The sequence below is a fragment of the Schistocerca cancellata genome, chromosome 8 (genome assembly GCF_023864275.1).
Source record: "Schistocerca cancellata isolate TAMUIC-IGC-003103 chromosome 8, iqSchCanc2.1, whole genome shotgun sequence".
NCBI classification, from domain to species: domain Eukaryota; kingdom Metazoa; phylum Arthropoda; class Insecta; order Orthoptera; family Acrididae; genus Schistocerca; species Schistocerca cancellata.
Genome location: NC_064633.1, coordinates 191869953 through 191889613, shown reverse-complemented (window position 1 = coordinate 191889613; position 19661 = coordinate 191869953). Strand labels below are relative to the sequence as shown.

The following is a 19661-nucleotide window of genomic DNA, read 5'->3' as shown; positions in this document are numbered from 1 at the left end:
AACTTATGTATAGTTTTATCAGCAATTTCTTGGAATTTTTATTGTAGCTGGTATATTTGTTTTGTTCACAAGAGATGCAGGGGCAGCAGATCTTCGGCGTTACCAGACCCAAGCAGCTGAGTACAGCAGGCAAGTGGCAGACCTACAGAGGCAGATTACAAATGAACGTTTTGAACGGGCTCGCATGCTAGACGAATCTAGAAGGTGAGGTATATTTGTTACTCCTGTATTGCTTGATATTCAGTTTTTAAAAATATCATAACTAATTATCCCTTGTTTCTTGAGTGAAACTGTCAAATAATAATGCTGTCAGGCATTGAATCATTGTGCTTTACATACAATCAACTGGCACGTTCACATCCATGACTGGGATGAGGAGTTGTGTAGTGAGGAGTGGGCAAGGGGAGAAAGGAGGTGGGGAGTGGTAGGGTGCTTTGCAGAAGTGTGGCTGATGGTAGGGGAGAGAGGGAGCAGATGAACGGGAAAGGAATACTGGCCTTTTACAGATTGTGACTGATTACTTATTTCTCTTCAAAAAAGAAATCCTCTAAGGCCTACAAGCTTAATCCATGGGACATTGTATTTCAAAAGGCAGATTGTCAAGGAGTTTTATAACTTGTTATTCCACTCTCTTCTGTGTTAAAGCTAAATTTATCAGAGGAAAGTGTAGATCATTTTTCTTTCTAATAATATATTTGTAAATATATCTGCTACTTTCACGCTGCAATGAACTGTGGACAGTAAATTTCATCTGTGAATAAAAGTTTTGTGAGGTTTTAGTTAATGTCCCCAGTTTCTTAAAGAGATGCCTGCAAGATGCATATGTGTGAAATCCATACTTGATTCTATTCACATTCTGTCTTGCAGTACCTCCCTAAGCAAGGAGTTACTGCAGTATATCCTCCCATAGGATGTCAATGAATGGAAACACGGAAAATATATCAACTCACTTTTTTTGAGTTCCAAAGTTGGCAAGTATCTCATGACAGAAGTAGTTGAACCTCAAAGTTCCAGCATGTCTACTATATGGTTTTTCAGTTTACGATTTCATCAATGTGCATACCCTACAAGTCAGAACTGTCTATTCTGTTCGTTATTTTTTGTTAGTGCACTGCAGTAATAGGAGGTGTGGTATTTTTGACAATACAAAACTGAGTGTGACATCATTTTCAAATGTTTAAAGGCAATCAGTTTGTGTAAAACCAGTTAATATCTTTAACAAATACATCTTTTACTACTATCCCCATGAATCTGAGCTTCTTGTCTACTGCAACAAATACACCGCTTCCTGTTCTCAGTAGCCTATCCTTTCAAGCCTATCCTTTCAACATACTGTTAGATTGACTCTCAGAATTTAACTACTATCAATTTCAGGTACCTAGAATTATATGAACTCCACTGTGTCGTGGAATTGCTTCAAACTCTCGCAGTTTGTTACAAATGCTTCTCACTTGTTCACTAGGATTTTAGTAGTCTCATGTGGCGGGGGAATGGGAGCATTTCTTTGGATCATACAGCTATCATTACCTGGAAGGGGTGTGTGGGGGGGGAGGGGGGGGGGGAAGCTGAACAAGTGCAAGGTGCAAGTAGGACTCACAGACTGAGGTTTCTGTGCAAACTCAATTATGTTTGTAGATGATGATGATGATGATTATTATTATTATTATTTCTTGTGGCTCAATGGCCTGCTGCATGTCTTTCTATTGGATGTCATTTCTGTGACTTGTGTGTCCCTGACATACCCCAGTTATCCAACTGGGGAAAGGGAACATACAGTTTAAAGTGGAATCTGAACTACTTCTTGTTTCTGGTGACTCCTCACATTGTTGAGAGGTGAAGGCTAGACTAGGACGAAGTTGAAAAATCCATGGTCCAACTGAGGTGCAATCCCCCGACCTATCAGTTTCCAGGCATATGCTTTACCGCTGAACCAGCAGGCCCGACGGTTTTGAAGAGTGAATATGTGAGTAGCAAAATATGTCACATATATGGCCCTATCTTTTGATCACTTTGCCTTAGAAGGTTAAACTATATACACTGCCAAGAGACCATAGACCTTAGTATTCGACATAAATTTCAGCTTGATGCTCTTGAGAAGAAGGGGTCCTTACAGGTGGCCCTATCTTTTTATTGCACTGAATAACAAACTTAAATTTTTTACACCACCAGGGGACTGTAGACCTTAATATTTGACATTAATTTCAACTTGATACCTCTACCCATTCATAAGAAAAAGGGTTCTTGACAAACTAAACAGATGGGCGGACAAAAAACAGAAAAAACAAGGGATGTAATTACCAATTAACAGCTTTGGATTTTTCTCTTTACTTGTACTGTGAAACCTATCTGTCCCTGACAAAAACAAGTCTTCACAGACTGACAGGCAGACAGATCGACAACAAAGTGATCCTATAAGGGTTCAAATTTTGCCAGTTGAGGTACAGAACCCCCAAAAAATCTTTTGTATGCTCCAGGCACAGTCAGGTGTAACTCAGTAGTGACATTGGTTGGTGCATTTTGTCATGTGACATGGTCCCTTGCAAATCATTTATCTGAGGTATGTAGAAGCACAGATTGGTGCATGTCAACTGGACTTAACAAACTATTGAAGGAAGCAAGGAGGACTCACTCTGATGACTCTCAAAGCTATTGACAGCTTCTATCAGCAGTTTCATTAGTGAATCATGAATAACAGCTAGCACCAGAGCAATGTTACCTTGAAAAAGCTTGATTTGTAAGTGCCTTTTTAAGGTTAGAAGAGTGTTTTTAAAAATCAGGATGAGTCTTTTACTGTGCAGCAGTGTATAGGCTTGTCAAATCCAAACTGTATGTCAGACTGAAACCTAGAACTCTTCATGTGCAATGCTTTTAACAGTTGGGTATGCAATCTCTCTCTCTCTCTCTCTCTCTCTCTCTCTATGTAATGTTGTCTGTCCTTCAGAATGTGTGATTTATTTCATCTATAATCTGTAGGTATCAGTGACAGTTCTTAGTGCAGCAACAAAAGTTTCTATCATGTATTTTCAAAAGATTAAGGATCAGATCACATCTGTCAGCTGGAAGAAGTAGAATTTCTTATTAGAAGAGATGGTAATATTTGTAGTACAGACAGTGTTGTTCCCAGGCTCCTTGAAGTGAGAGGTTTGTAATGGAAATGGAGACTGATTTCAAGCAGTCTACATAAATAAAAATTTTAGTGTTCATTTGTTGAAAATCATATATCTCCAAAAGTTCTTGACCAATTGCTTTAGGGTGCATTTTTAGGCACCTATTTCTTTAATATATGGTATACAATATGTATAACTTTTGAGATTTTTTGTAACAGCCTTTCTTTATTATTAAATTTATAAAAAAATTATATATTAAATTACATTAAAAATCATGTATATAAAAACATGTACATATTCCAGTGAAACATTATGTCAAAATTTCAAAGCATTCAGTCAGAAATTTTGGGAGATTTGCAATTAGGAACATCTACATTTTCCATATGTAGATATTCATTTCTTCAAAATTGCAAATCTCTGAACATTCTTCATGCTGTCAAATTTTGACACAACATTGCATTTGAATACCCGGATGTTTTTATATATCTACTGGAATGCCACTTCTTGACCGACTGTTCTGAAATTTTGACATAACATAGATTCCTAATTTGGGTATGTTGTTTTTAGGTATATATATCTCTTTTTAATGCATATAGGGAAAACTTTGTCACCATAAATCTCAAAATGAACATTTCCAATTTAGTTCCAATTTTTTCACATTACTGTAATAAATGTTTAGACGTGTGTGTGTGTGTGTGTGTGTGTGTGTGTGTGTGTCTATATACAAATACATGTAACATTGGTTTATTTACTACAGAATCTGAATGTGTAATAACAATAGGCAAGGTTCAGGGTCAGAGAGAGGAGGGAAGAGGAGATGGACAGAGGGGTGGGAGGAAATGGAAACAGAAAACAGGAAGGAGAAGATGGACATAGAGGGGGGGAGGGGGGGCATGAGGAGATGAAGACATGGGGGAGTAGAAGATGGACAGAGACACTGGAGAGAAGAAGATTACAATATATATCCGTTTCCCATACATATGAGAAATGTGTATTTTCTCTGTTTCTTTCTTTTCCTTTTAAGTGGACTAAGAAACAGCAAAGTTTGGCCAGGTACAGCTAGTACAAAAATAAATCTGAACAATTACTTTTTCTATTTAAGTTATTAAAAAGTAATATTTTGTTGTTAGAACACTTAAAATCCACATATACTCCTGACTCAGAGAGCTAAAATGTCAATAGTGAACCAGAATACCAACAGTTGTAGGAAATGACAGCATAAAATAAAGTCCATAATTATCATTCATAATTTTGTATTGGAAATTTTGGATTTTTAGGTGCAAAAATGTGATGATAGTGTCTTGCACTGACAAATTGTGTTTCTTTTTTCATTGTGTTCTACATGAAGAGTCAAAACATTCCTGCAGAAGATGTTAAGATATGTTTTCTACTTCTCTCTCTCTCTCTCCCCCCCCCCCCCCCCCCCCCCCACACACACACACACACACACACTGTTTCAGTATTTTTTAAAAACCAAAATGCAGTGCAAACTTTTGAATTCATGTCCATGCAAAACTGTGTTAGGTCAAAACACAGACATTCAACACTGGGCCTAAACATAAAGTAAATGAAATCTATCATGAAAGAGTTAAAAGTACAGAAGTAGCAAAGAAAAATGCTACTATAGTAGTGTATAAGTTCACTGATAATACAGACATCAGTGGAGGAGACTTTAATAATCCAACAATCAGTTGGGATTGTTACAGTTTTGTAAGTGGTGGCATGATGAGATATTCTGTGTTGGTTGTCATGTCCATGTAGAATGCTGCACAGTCCGTGCAGCTAAGAATTCTTTGCCAGGATTTCGACCATCTCTCGTGGTGCTCTGATATGAGGAATGTCCTACCCACTATCCTTCCCACCCCTCTCACAGTTGTATTCCACTGCCCATCCCTTTTCCATCCCTGGTCTCCAAACCCTTGCTTCATGGCCCATATATGTGCAATAGATCTAGATGCAATACATGTCCTGCACTTGCTCCCACCACCACCACCACCACCACCTACTACAGTTCAGCAATAGGCATCACCTACCGCATTAAGGGCAGGGCTACCTGTGAAAGCAGTCATGTGATCTACAAACTTGGCTGCAACCACTGTGCTGCTTTCTATGTTGGTGTGGCAACCAAAAAAACTGCCTCTCTGCATGAACGGCCACTGACAAACTTTGCCCAAGAGACAGCTGGACCACCCAGTTGCAGAACATGCTGTCCAACATCGCGTGCTTCACTTCAGTGACTGCTTATTAACCTGTGCCATCTGGATCCTTCCTACCAATACCAGCTTTTATGAACTGTGCAGGTGGAAACTCTCCCTGCAATATATTCCATGTTCCCATAACCCCTCTGACCACAACCATCATTAGTTCTTGTCCTTACCCACCCATCCTCTTCTGTGCTCCCACTCCAGCACTACATAGCACACACTAGTCATTTTCTCCCTCCTCTAAACTAAACTAAGCTCCGTCCGAACAGGCCAGGAAGGTCCAAAGGTACTGACCGACCACTGTATCATCCTCAGCCTACAGGCGTCACCTGATGTGGATGTGGAGGGGGATGTGGTCTCTCAAACCTCCCCCCCCCCCCCCCCCCCCCCCGCCTCCAGCAGCCCTGCCTTGTTCCTACCATGTCCCTGCACACTCCCACAAGCAGCACTACACTCTCTCCCACTCTCACTCGGCTATCCCTCCCCCTCCCCCTCCCCCACCCCCACCACACCCCAGCCTCATTACATACCACCACTCACAGGTGGCTTCTCCCATCAGGTTGCTGTATGCAGTCTGGTGTTAGTGGACAGAGACAGTGATCATGAGCGTGTGAGTTTAACCTTAGAAGGCCCTTTGATTGAAAGCGCAAATGTATAGCAGTCTTTTTGATGTTTCTGTTTGCAACTCAACATCTTCTCTATGTGATATTTACGGAATGGAATAGGTGATTGCTTCAGCCATGAATCATATTGCTTATACACAACTCTTAACTGACACACATGTAATTATTGCTTTTATTTGTTGCCTGTATTGCTTTGTGCATTACAGTGTGTTAAGATAAATTTTGATCGACCAGATCATTTAATATTTGATATGATATGCAGTGTTAATATATTTGTATACTACACTAGTATAATTATACAGTTTTAACAATTTTTATAGTACTCATATACAGTTTAGCAGATTGAATTAAACCAGTTGATATTTATAGATTTGATTAACATTAGTGGGATTGTTACATTAGAAGTAGTCAATTTTTCAATAAAACTTCAAATGTTTGAAATGCAAAAGGAAGTAATATAACAGTCAAAATAGCAGCCATGTGCTAATTTGGACTCTGATTTAGATTGAAGCCACTGAAAATGTGTACAATAATGCTCCTTCACATTCCCCACAAACACTCATAGAATTTCACCATTCTGCACTGCACTCTCTCAAGAGAATGTTTGCACAGCATGTTTTATTGATGAAAATGCATGAGTCATGAAAAAAAAAGGACTCTAGAAAGAGTAGCAAATTTATTATGCAGTGTGTACAGTTGGTGCACAGCTCTTATTGCCATATAATGACTTCCCATTGTCAAGCAACAATAAAATAGAATTAGATAATTACTTTAATTTGATTAACTCAGGATTTTGTTTGTTAATCCAGCAGAGAACAATCCTCTCAGTGCTGATTATCTGAGAAAGAGTTAGTGTGCAACATACATGCATACAATAACAGAAGAAATGGTAAATCCTGTAATATTTTTAAAAGTATTATTGAGTGATTTTCCGCAAAAGATACTGCTCTCAATTTCAAAGACACGACATATATGCAGTTCTACACATCTGTGGATACTAAAGACTTACATGGTAGGGAAATAATAAATAGGGTGGAAACTTCAAACTTTTTAGTTGTCCATATTGATGAGAATTTAAATTGGAACAAACACATCATTGGACTCCTAAAACAACTTAGTTCAGTGACACTGAAGTGAAAACATGTGGGTATTGCCACTTACATGCCAGTCATACAGTGAGCCTGACTTACTGCCACACCTATGCAGTGTGTTCAGGATGTAGTCTATAGGGACAGTGTGGTGACGGAAATGGATAAGTACATGTTTGCCAAAAATATATTTATTCTTCACAAATGAGTAAATGAACAAGTGACAAAAAGGAAATCTGATTGCAATGTCTCTTAAATGGCAATCTTAGCAAGGTGATGCATTGCTGTTCCACTTGAACACTGTCCTAGAGGATATACACTCCTCAGTGATGAGCCCATTGACTGATCACCTGACCATGGGAGAATTTTGGACACGTGTCCAGAACGAAGTGAACTTTACCATGTATATTGCAGATGTGATGAAGTCAGAGCAAAAATAAACAGAGTGCACCAAACAAGCCTCCATATGCGTCCATGGGGAGCCTGCATTAAGCTCTACTCAAGTAGTCTGTGGATTACAGTTATAGATTGTGGAAAGACTTGTCTGTACTATACAGTGCTTAGTTTGGACTGCTGTTGCTTTTTGTTGACCAATGCCCGTGCCCACCACATGTTTCCAAAATTATGTCTTTTAGTAAGTAGGCACACTGATGGATACTTGATGCAGCTATCTTTTGCTGGCTGTGAACAGTTGTGGTCAGTTCACGCATTTTTGCAACATGGCTGTCACAACATTTCCACTTAAAATCTTTACAAATCTTGCTGAGAGACTAGTAAGTTGACATTTTTTCACTGATGCAGCTATCTTTTGCTGGCTGTGAACAGTTGTGGTCAGTTCATGCATTTTTGCAACATGGCTGTTGCAACATTTCCACTTAAAATCTTTACAAATCTTGCTGAGAGACTAGTAAGTTGACATTTTTTCACATTTCCATTCAATAATGTTGTATGAAATAATGTTCTGCGTAACAGAGTTTTGGGGGGAAAAAAGTCTGCATTGCCCAAAATTGTGCAGTGCAAATAATACATGGTTCTCACCAATGATTATTTTGTAGATATTTTTTCAAGGAATTAGTTAGTTCACATTGTATTTATTTCCCCATGAAGTTTGTTGTAAGTGATTACACAATAACAATATCAGAAGAAAAGATGACGTACATTACTCCATATAATGTTGTTTTTAGCACAAAAATGGATGAACAGTGCTGCAGCGAAAATATTTGATCTCTTGCACAGTGATATAAAATGTCTGACAGACAGCAAAGCTAAATTTAAAGACAAACTAAAACAGTTTTTCCTTGACAGCTCCTTCTATTCTGTAGTATAACTTTTATTTTTGTAATCTGTGAAAGGTGGTAGGTAGGAATTACTAACTCACATTTGTATTTTTTTTTATTTTAATGTAAATGGTCAGCATGTAGTCATAGCTACAAACGAATGTGTAATTTGAATGTAAAATGACTTATTCTGCATCATTACGATTAAGTATGCAAATGGTCTATGGAACATGAAACTAACTAACCAGTAGTACACCAGAGAAGTCGCTACTATTTCATGTGGATGAAGATTCAGCTGTAGCACATCTTCACAGACCTCTCAGTGACATGGCAGTTGTGTAGAGCAGCAGCAGTTATTGTACAGAATCCATTTTCATCATACAATAAACACTACAAAAAAGTGCAATACTTTGGTCCTGCAGCAGCAAAGAAATGCAAACTTCGTAGTAAAGTGCCTTGCGATGAATATGTTGTGGTAAGTGATAATTTGCATGAGACCAAGACTTGTGCAGAGATTTCCTGCTTTTCACATGCAGTCACCTGAAGCATTAGCTTATCTGACCACACCTCCAAATCTGAATCTGACTGATATTGTCACCGATGTTTCCACCTGTGGATACTGTTCATTGCTATCAGAGTTCTCTGATAGCTGTTTACCAGATCATTTCTCCTAGTGATGTCATTCACATATACCCCATGGAAGAACATCTGTATGCAGTATTTTGTAATTGTATGTGGAAATATGATTTACAATGAAAATGTGATTAAGGTGACGGCAACCAAGCCCTGCTGGCAGAAATTTGCAGTTGTCACAACATATTCATTACACTGCTGATTAGGGTATCTGAATGGTTTGCAAATAAATCATTTCATGTAAGTACATTTAATTCACTTCATATAAAGTGTCATGTGCTGTTGCTTACATTTCTACATAGCTAGCCCAGTCGTTATCCTCCTGACTTTTCCACACTCTTATAGTTTCACATCATCAAGGCTGAAATTCTGTTATTAAAATTACTTGAATTTTGATATGATTTATTTTCTCACTGTACCAGGTCCAAATTCGAGTCCAAACAAGTAGTACCTGGAGCTTCAAATTTTTAATTTTTGTCACTTGTAATCCTGCTTCCTTTGTACAATAATCTACTATATCTTGCAGCCTGTTATGATTGCAACATAGTTTTAGCTGTAGTCTGTACCATGTCATACAGTATTCTATGTAAGTACAAGCTGTGGGCAGGTTTGTTGTGCTGTTACTGCAGGACTTGCCCTGCCACTCGTGCTCTGTCTCCGACTCGGCGATCTGCCAGCCCGGGCGCAACAGCTTCTTCCCTACGTTACAAGATTCCTTCGCGACCATGTTCAGCACGATCTGCTCTTCTGCCTACTCACTGCTTGTGTCCTGACCCTGAAACCAGTAGTATCTAAAGTTCTTTGCTACAAAGTACTAACAACAAACATGTTATACCTTAGCACCAACAAGTTCTTTCTGAAACACGTATGTAGTAGTTGCCAAATTTTGTTTTGTTGTATTTAAAATTAATGCGTATGTCAGCTGTTGTAATAAAACATTTGCCAACAGTTTTGTGGTTTTTAGTGGACACTGAATATGAACTCTGAAAGTTATATCGATACCCCTTTTATCAAAACAGACACTGACATGTGATATATAGTAACCTGTGTTTGTTATATACATCTTGAATATCCCCTTAGATGTATTACTGTGGATTATTTTTGCATTGTTGTCAGAACACAGGCAAACTAATACTTCGTATTTGAAGAAGATGTAAATGATTACCCAAAACACCATGTATTGGACAGTGGACCGTGTCTGTAATTGGGGATGTCCATGTCAGTTTACATTGTGCCCAAGGACACACAGGATGCATCTACAAGGACATATGTAATTCACAAGGCATCTCCGCATACAGCCATTGTGAAAATTATTTATGTAATATATCACACCCACCTCCATAGATTATTGCTGAAAATAGTTGGAAAATTAATCTAACATGAAGCAAGAGATGTGCTAGCAACCATTATAGGAGATAAGCTGTTACCTTACTTTAAAAAAAATCTGATGATTATTTAGTTAATGATAACTTTAATCAGAAAGTGCACAGCAGTCATTCAGCAGTGGGAAATATTGTTTTGCTGTTGCTTTAAGCCTTGCTCTGCTAACCATTCTCTGACAACAATTTGCTTTGTACCTCCTACAAGACAATACTCCAGCCTTGCCTTAATCAACGTCAAACAGTAAGCCACCAGTACAAAAAGGCACTGTCTGGGCAGCTGGCTACATTCACAGTCTCTCACAACAATAATCAAAGTGACAGTAAGCAAATGATATAACAAAATAATGATCTACATAAACACACACAAACAGAAAATCTAAATTAAGGCTCACTCACTTCTGATTGGTTGATTTGAGATAAGGGGACCAAACAGCGAGGCCATCAGTCCCATCAGATTAGAGAAGGATGCGGAAGGAAGTTGACCATGCACTTTCAGAGGAACCATCCTGACATTTGCCTGCAGTGATTTAGGGAAATCACATGAAACATAAATCAGGATGGCAGGACATGGGCTTGAACCGTTGTCCTCCAGAATGTGAGTCCACTATGCTAACCACTGCGCCACCTTGTTCGATCTCCATTCTGAATTGGGAATAAGACAAGTGTAGAGTGGTTGTAAGGTTGGAGTAATCAAAACAAGCCTTTTTGAGGCATGTTCAGAATTTCTGCATGGAAAAAATACATAAAAACAGATGAGGGCTATAGCCCTATCTGGCAAGAGAAGGTGGTAGTAACTTATTTAAAATACTACAATAACATCAGAGTGGAGAGGGACTTACGACTAGCGTATTATCCACAGTTCCTAAACATAAAGTAGCCATAACTTCTGGTATGCACCTATAATGGAAAATATACTCCTGGAAATTGAAATAAGAACACCGTGAATTCATTGTCCCAGGAAGGGGAAACTTTATTGACACATTCCTGGGGTCAGATACATCACATGATCACACTGACAGAACCACAGGCACATAGACACAGGCAACAGAGCATGCACAATGTCGGCACTAGTACAGTGTATATCCACCTTTCGCAGCAATGCAGGCTGCTATTCTCCCATGGAGACGATCGTAGAGATGCTGGATGTAGTCCTGTGGAACGGCTTGCCATGCCATTTCCACCTGGCGCCTCAGTTGGACCAGCGTTCCTGCTGGACGTGCAGACCGCGTGAGACGACGCTTCATCCAGTCCCAAACATGCTCAATGGGGGACAGATCCGGAGATCTTACTGGCCAGGGTAGTTGACGTACACCTTCTAGAGCACGTTGGGTGGCACGGGATACATGCGGACGTGCATTGTCCTGTTGGAACAGCAAGTTCCCTTGCCAGTCTAGGAATGGTAGAACGATGGGTTCGATGACGGTTTGGATGTACCGTGCACTATTCAGTGTCCCCTCGATGATCACCAGTGGTGTACGGCCAGTGTAGGAGATCGCTCCCCACACCATGATGCCGGGTGTTGGCCCTGTGTGCCTCGGTCGTATGCAGTCCTGATTGTGGCGCTCACCTGCACGGCGCCAAACACGCATACGACCATCATTGGCACCAAGGCAGAAGCGACTCTCATCGCTGAAGACGACACGTCTCCATTCGTCCCTCCATTCACGCCTGTCGCGACACCACTGGAGGCGGGCTGCACGATGTTGGGGCGTGAGCGGAAGACGGCCTAACGGTGTGCGGGACCGTAGCCTAGCTTCATGGAGACGGTTGCGAATGGTCCTCGCCGATACCCCAGGAGCAACAGTGTCCCTAATTTGCTGGGAAGTGGCGGTGCGGTCCCCTACGGCACTGCGTAGGATCCTTCAGTCTTGGCGTGCATCCGTGCGTCGCTGCGGTCCGGTCCCAGGTCGACGGGCACGTGCACCTTCCGCCGACCACTGGCGACAACATCGATGTACTGTGGAGACCTCACGCCCCACGTGTTGAGCAATTCGGCGGTACGTCCACCCGGCCTCCCGCATGCCCACTATACGCCCTCGCTCAAAGTCCGTCAACTGCACATACGGTTCACGTCCATGCTGTCGTGGCATGCTACCAGTGTTAAAGACTGCGATGGAGCTCTGTATGCCACGGCAAACTGGCTGACACTGATGGCGGCGGTGCACAAATGCTGCGCAGCTAGCGCCATTCGACGGCCAACACCGCGGTTCCTGGTGTGTCCGCTGTGCCGTGCGTGTGATCATTGCTTGTACAGCCCTCTCGCAGTGTCCAGAGCAAGTATGGTGGGTCTGACACACCGGTGTCAATGTTTCCTTTTTCCATTTCCAGGAGTGTATGTATAAATATTTATTTATTTTGCCCTAGACTAGTAACGAAGGGCCAGATTGGTATGGAATCATGAAGGAGACGATAATTCTTATCTTCTGCAAAGGCATGCACTTATGGTAAGATAGGGCCACACTTCTAATCTTGACACAAATATTGGATAACAAATTGCAGTGGCTGTGAATACACGACCACTTATGTGCACACTCTGTGAGACTGGCAGGCTGGATGCTGCTGATGCAGTGCAGGGAATGTTACTAGGTGGCTTTTGGATGTTTTAAAGTACAGTATATAAAAATAAAGTAAAACATATAGTGGTAGTTAATGTCAAAAGGGTAGGGATCTATTAATTGTCAGCAGTTCAAACATACGGCGAATGATAGTACCCCTTAGGGTAATGGCAGCAAGGGACATGAAAGGACACCAGGTGCACTCAATGTGTATGCTTGGGAGGCCACATTCAATGTGTTGAAGAGGCTATTCTGGCAGCTATTGAGATAACAGGGTGCAACCAACAGCAGATTGTGGTGAATATTGGAACATGCCTATTGTGTGGGCTCTGAAGTCAGTCTTGGGTCATTCCAGCAACTGGCAGAGAAGGTTGAGGAGACCAACCTTGCATGTATAGTTTCAGTGAAGCTCACAATAGGCAGCATTGTCCCTAGAACTGATTGTGGTGCTTTGGTTCTGAGTCAAGTGGAAGGACTGAACCAGAGACTCCGAAGGTTCTGTGACAAGCTAGGCTGGGGCTGTCTGGACTTGCACTATAGGGTTCAGAACTGTAGTGTCCTTGTAAATAGGTCAGGTGTGCACTACACATCAGAGGCTGCTATTTCAGTTGCTGACTGTGTGTTGGGTGCGCACGATCCTTTTTTCAAATATGGTGACTCTCCATCCAATCCAGATGATGATAGCTGTATGGAACCCAGAAGTGTCAGCATAAGATCAAAAGAAATGCCTCCCATGAGTCAGAGTATTAAAATTCTAATGGTAAGCTACCGAAGCATTTGTAACAAAGTGCCAGCGAACAGCTCATGAAAAACGGTGAAGTTCACATAATTCTAGGTACAGAAAGCTGGTTGAAACCTGAAATTGATAGCATTGGGAATTTTGGGGAAAATTAAAGTGCATATCGAAGGGATAGGCAAATGGGAAATGGAGATGGTGTATTTGTCACAGTAGACAAGAAACTCATATCCACCAAGATAAAAATTAAAGCTGCATGTGAGACTGTTTGGGCAAGACTCAGAATCAGGAGTGGGCATAAAATGATAATTGGATCCTTCTATTGCCCACCAGGCTGATCTCCTGATGTAACCAAAAGCTTTAGAGAAAACTTCAGTTCATTTGTATGCAAGTTCCCCAGTCATACTGTAATCCTTGGTGGAGACTTTAATCATGCAACAATTAATTGGGAAAAATTACAGTTTTGTTAGTGGTGGGCGTGATAAAACATCTGTGAACTTTACTAAATGTCTTCTCTGAAAACTACCTAGAACAGATAGTCTGGTTCCTTCAATCTCACAGACCAACCAACCAACCAACCAACTCATGGTGGAAATATGTTGGATCCATTGGTAGTAAATAGACCTGACCTCTTTGGGGATGTCCACATTGTAACTGGTGTTAGTGACCAAGACATGGATGTAGCAACAATGATTATCAAAGTACAAAGGGCAACTAAAACAAACAGAAAGATATATAAGCTCAGTAAACTGGATAAAAAATCGGTAGTGCCATATCTCAATGAGAGAAACTTTCAGCACAGGCCAGGAACATTTAGAGGAACTCTGGATCAGGTTTAAAAGAGTAGTTGACCACACACTGGATAGATATGTACCCAGTAGAACAGTCACTGGGGAACCTCCATGGTATACAGTCACTGTAAAGAAACTTCTAAAGAAACAGAGATTACTGCATAATAGATTAAAACAAAGCATAGAGCTATGGATAGAAAGATGCTGAAGAAAACACGTTTGGCCACCAAGAGAGCAATTGTAATGCCTTCAGTGAGTGCTGTAGCAGAGTATCTTTTGGTGTGCCCCATGGAAGTTTGTTGGGACCCTTGCTGTGCATGTCGTATGTTAATGACCTTGCAGACAAATTAATAGTAAAATCAGGCTTTTTGCAGATGATGCAGTTATCCATAATGGAGTACTATCTGAAAGAAGCTGCATAAATATTCAGTCGGATCTTGATAAGATTTCTACGTGGTGCAAAGATTGGCAACTTGCTCTGAATGTTCAGAAATGTAAAATTTTGCACTTCACAAAAAAAGTTGTATCCTACGGCTACAATATCAGTGAGCCACTGTTGGAATTGGCCAAGTAATACAAATACCTGGGTGTAACACTTTGTAGGGTTATGAAATGGAATGATCACATAGGTTCAGTCATGGGTAAAGCAGATGGTAGACTTTGGTTTATTGGTAGAATAATGGGGAAGTGCAATCAGTCTACAGAAGAGATTGCTTACAAATCACTAATGTGGGTGTTCTAGAATATTTCTGAGGTGTGTGGGACCCATACCAGATAAGACTAACGGGTGATATTGAACTTATACAGAAAAGGGCAGCATGAATAGTCACAGGTTTGTTTAATCTATGGGAGAGTGTCACAGAGATACTGAAGGAACTTAACTGGCAGGTTCTTGAAGACAGACATAAACTATCTTGAGAAAGTCTATTAACAAAGTTTCAAGAACTGGCTTTAAATGATTATTCAAGGGATATACTACAATTCTCTATGTATCATTCACATAGGGATCATGAGGATAAGATTAGAATAATTACTGCATGCACAGAGACATTCAAACATTCTTCCCGCACTCAACACGTGAATGGAATGGGAAGGCACCCTAATGACTGGTGCAATGGAACATATGCTCTGCCATGCACCTCACAATGTTTTGCAGGTTGTTGGTGTAAATGTGGAATACAAATGAAAAAATAGGTTTAAAATAGGTCATAAAGTAAAACAAATGTAAAAACTATTAAAGAAGATATAAAGTATCTAACAGCTGGGGGCCATGTGTTGGCACCAAAAGTGAAGATGAGAAGTCCATAAGAAATACATGGACATTACAGCTCCTTTACCAACCAGAAATAAATTAACATCTTTGTGAGGAGAGTCATACCAGAGCTCAGCTATGTGCTTTGAAACATTGTCATCATTGAATCATAAAACATTTGATTCTTGGTAATCAATTGGTCATTAAGACTTATATCTTTATCTGCTTGAGAGTGTTTCACAATCTCTAATTCCTCCAGCAAAGTCAGTGTTTTATTCTTAGGGGCACAATGCAAAATTTGTAGAAAATCTAAAACAGTTTCTACATGTTCACCAGCTTTTAAATGGAAGACTTATTTTTAACTGCACCCATTTTAGTGAGCATATGTTCTTGATGATGATTGAAGTAGAGAGGATATAAAATGTAGACTGGCAATGGCAAGGGAAGTGTTTCTGAAGAATCGAAATTTGTTAACATCAAATATAGATTTAAGTGTCAGGAAGTCCTTTCTGAAAATATTTGTATGGAGTGTAGCCATGTATGGAAGTGAAACGTGGACGATAAATAGTTTAGACAAGAAGAGAATAGAAACTTTCAAAAGGTGGTGCTATAGAAGAATGCTGAAGATTAGATGAGTAGATCATGTAACTAATGAGAAAGTACTGAATAGAATTGGGGGGAAGAGGAATTTGTGGCACAACTTGACTAGAAGAAGGGATTGGTTGGTAAGACACATTCTGAGGCATCAAGGGATCACCAATTTAGTATTGGAGGGAAGTGTGGAGGGTAAAAATCGTAGCGGGAGACCAAGGTATAAATACACTAAGATGATTCAGAAGGATGTAGGTTGCAGTATTTACTCAGAGATGAAGAACCATGTACAGGATAGGGTAGCTGCATCAAACCAGTCTCTGGACTGAAGACCATAACAACATAACAGCGCTCTTGAAATCTCATTCTGACATCTAGCCAGTTTGCCCATTGTAATGTATAGAGCACTGAGTGCATGTTAATTTATAAATGCCAGAATGGAAGGATTTGTCTTTACATGACTGTTCATTATGTATAAAACGATACTGGACCTTGTCATAAATGATGATGTAAGCTACATTAACATTATAGCTCCTAAACAGCCTACTGAACTGATAGGAAACATTATCCAAGAATGGTAAGACAACAAACTTTGCATTTGGAGTTACAGAGTTGGCATATGTTATAGCAAGCAAGTGATACATCTTAATTTCTCAAGTAGATTTTTACAATTCACATTATGTAAAGCTGTGGGAAGTTGACTAAAAATACTGACAGAGTGTTCCTGAGACACATTTTCAGAGTTTCTTGTCTGTACATGTACAGCATAATTTGATTGAGACTCCAGTAATTAGAACTGTTTTATTACTAGAATACCTTGAAAGGATTGTGTATGCATGATCCTTGCTGTATGAGTTTGCCTTACTACCTGGAGACTTTCCAAAAGAGCTGGAGCTACAGACATGGGAACTTTGAAACTTAATATAACATTCTTTGAACAGTGAATCAGTAAATGGGAAATAGTTAATTAAAGTCTGCCGTGTAAACATAAACATGGCAGTTGTGTTAGTCATTAGCTCTAAGAACATCTCTGTCCTGTTTGAAGAACGTAAAAACTACAATGGCTCCAGGAAAGCTCTATGCAGTATTATGAAGAGCATGCTTTGAAAATGCCACCGGAATGAAATATTAGTTTTCTTATGAGAGGCTATTTTTCATTTTTAAAATCAGTTATCACTTCTGTACTTTCTATCTTTTTTTTAAAGATATATTTCATATCTATTGAAAATCAGATGCATGTTTGCATGAACTCGTCTTTAAATTTTTATTTAGTTACTCAAATGGCTTCAGATATTTATCAGGTCTTATTTGCAGTATGTTTCATAACCATTAAGTCCATTTACATTCTTTAATTACATTGAAATGATTGTTATTAGTAGAAGACTGTTATAAAAGGTATCCTATTATCTGTGTGTTATTGCTGCTCCTTAAAAATATAGTTTTAAATAGATATTACTCTATTATCAGAATTTCAGTCTTGTTGTGTGACATTTGTTATTTGTCTTTGAATAATTTCTGTGAAAATTGGAGGATATTTATGAGTCATCTGTAATTTATACTATGCTCATATTTACAGTTACAGCACATTGTAACATACTGAATGCTGTGAGATGCAGAAAGAAGACTCCAGGACTCTCAGTACTGAAGATACCCATTTGAGATGAACAACCTCAATTGCACTTCAATGAAATTGAGACCACAGTTTTAATCATGATGTCCATAATGTGTGTGTATGTGTATGTATTTTAACAAAGAAGTTAACTAGGCAATATTTGCCTTGGCATATCTGTAGCTGTTTATTGTTTACTTATTGCCTCTTGTCTCTCCTTATCAGGTCCTCCCCTTCTCACCAGATCCAACTTCCTTTACTTTTTCCCCCATAATCTTTCTATCTAATGTCGACTTTTGTCTTAGAATTTATAAAATTTTCTAGAATTTCTTAACAAATCATATAAATTTTGAACAAGCCTTTGAGAGACACTGCGGTAGCTGTACACACAGAGAAGGTTTTCAGTAGCTTGTGACAGAACAGGAGGATTATTTCCATCTGTTATGTTTTTCTACTCCCAGAAATAACCAAACTTTTTTGCTGAGTTTCATGTTTTTAACATGTTTACCTGTTGACATGCAGCAGTTGCTTGAGAACGCAAAGTTCCTAAAACGATCAACTTTTACTTACATTTATTATTCAGATTGTTATTAAAAATGTTCTGATTCCATTTGTGGAATTATTTTTCATCAGGGCACTGTTAATTAAAAGTTACAGTTAATTGTGAGCTAATACTTATATTTGAGAAGGGTATCTACAACATTTGAAAGTTTAGTACTCTGGTTTTCCTGCAAAGTATTTTAAATTACCAAAAGCTAATTATTTTCTGCAATAATTAAACTTTGAATTTCTAAACCAGTAACATTTGCCACTGCAGATTTCGTCAAAACCACTCTTAGATTCCTGGCTCTAACTGCTTACTTTTATTACCTTAATTTTTCTGGACAAAGTGACATACAGCATTGATCAATTAACTCATTAATTAATAAATTCATGTAAGTTGCCATTTTTTGCAATGTGGCATCTATTCATGGGGGATTCACATTGGGAAAGAAAAATAGTGTCCACATATTTTTAAAATTATTGTAACCAGTGACATTTTCTGTAATCCTAAATTCCATTGATTCTTGTTATTTATCAAAAAAGTAAATTCCAACCTAGCCATTTTTAAAGCATTGTGTAGTTTTCAAATAACAATTTGCTCTCATGCCCAACTATAAGTTGTCGGATGTTGCGGAAAACAGTCATTCCTCGGTTTGAAATTAAACAAGCAACATCTGTGTCATAGGCAAAGTACATCAAGAAAGTTCAAAGAAGAGCAGTATATTCTGTATTATTGGGAAATAGGAGAGAGGGTGTTACTGACATGGTACAGTATGTGAGGTGTACATTGTTAATTTCTCACGAAATTTCAATCGCCAACTTTCTTTGCCAAATGCAAAAATATGTTATTGGTGCTGACGTACATAGGCAGAAATGATTGTCATAATAAAATAAGGGAAAGATAAAGGTGTTCGTTTTTTCCATGCGCTGTTCGGTGTTGGAATAATATGCAATTATTGAGAAGCTGGTATGATGAATCCTCTGCCAGACACTTAACTGTGATTTGCAGAGTATCCATCCATATAGATGTATATGAGGCACTCTCTTGTTGACCTGCACCACTGTTATGTATCTTCTGTATGTGAGAGTATCTACTCTCGTCGCCGCAGAAATCAAATACTTTCATGATTAATTACTTTCAAGAGATCTCTGTAATCTAAATTAACGAATGTCTGAAATGAACTATGTCATGATTGTCATTGAAGTGAGTGAGTGTTGGATGTAGTGATGTTAATCATGGACTGCCTTAAATGAACCACCAGAGTGTACT

General features: G+C 39.2%; 1 protein-coding gene across 1 annotated transcript in view; it reads left to right on the top strand.

Moving 5' to 3' along the window:
* The window catches only part of LOC126094905 (centrosomal protein of 135 kDa), a 402349-nt gene extending 384319 nt beyond the window's left edge, over positions 1-18030 (top strand). Inside the window, exons 22-23 of the mRNA XM_049909544.1 lie at positions 73-204; positions 17816-18030. Coding sequence (XP_049765501.1) covers positions 73-204; positions 17816-17831 — 148 coding nt within the window. The 3' untranslated portion in view covers positions 17832-18030. The remainder of the gene's footprint in view (positions 1-72; positions 205-17815) is intronic.
* Positions 18031-19661: the final 1631 nt, after the last annotated feature.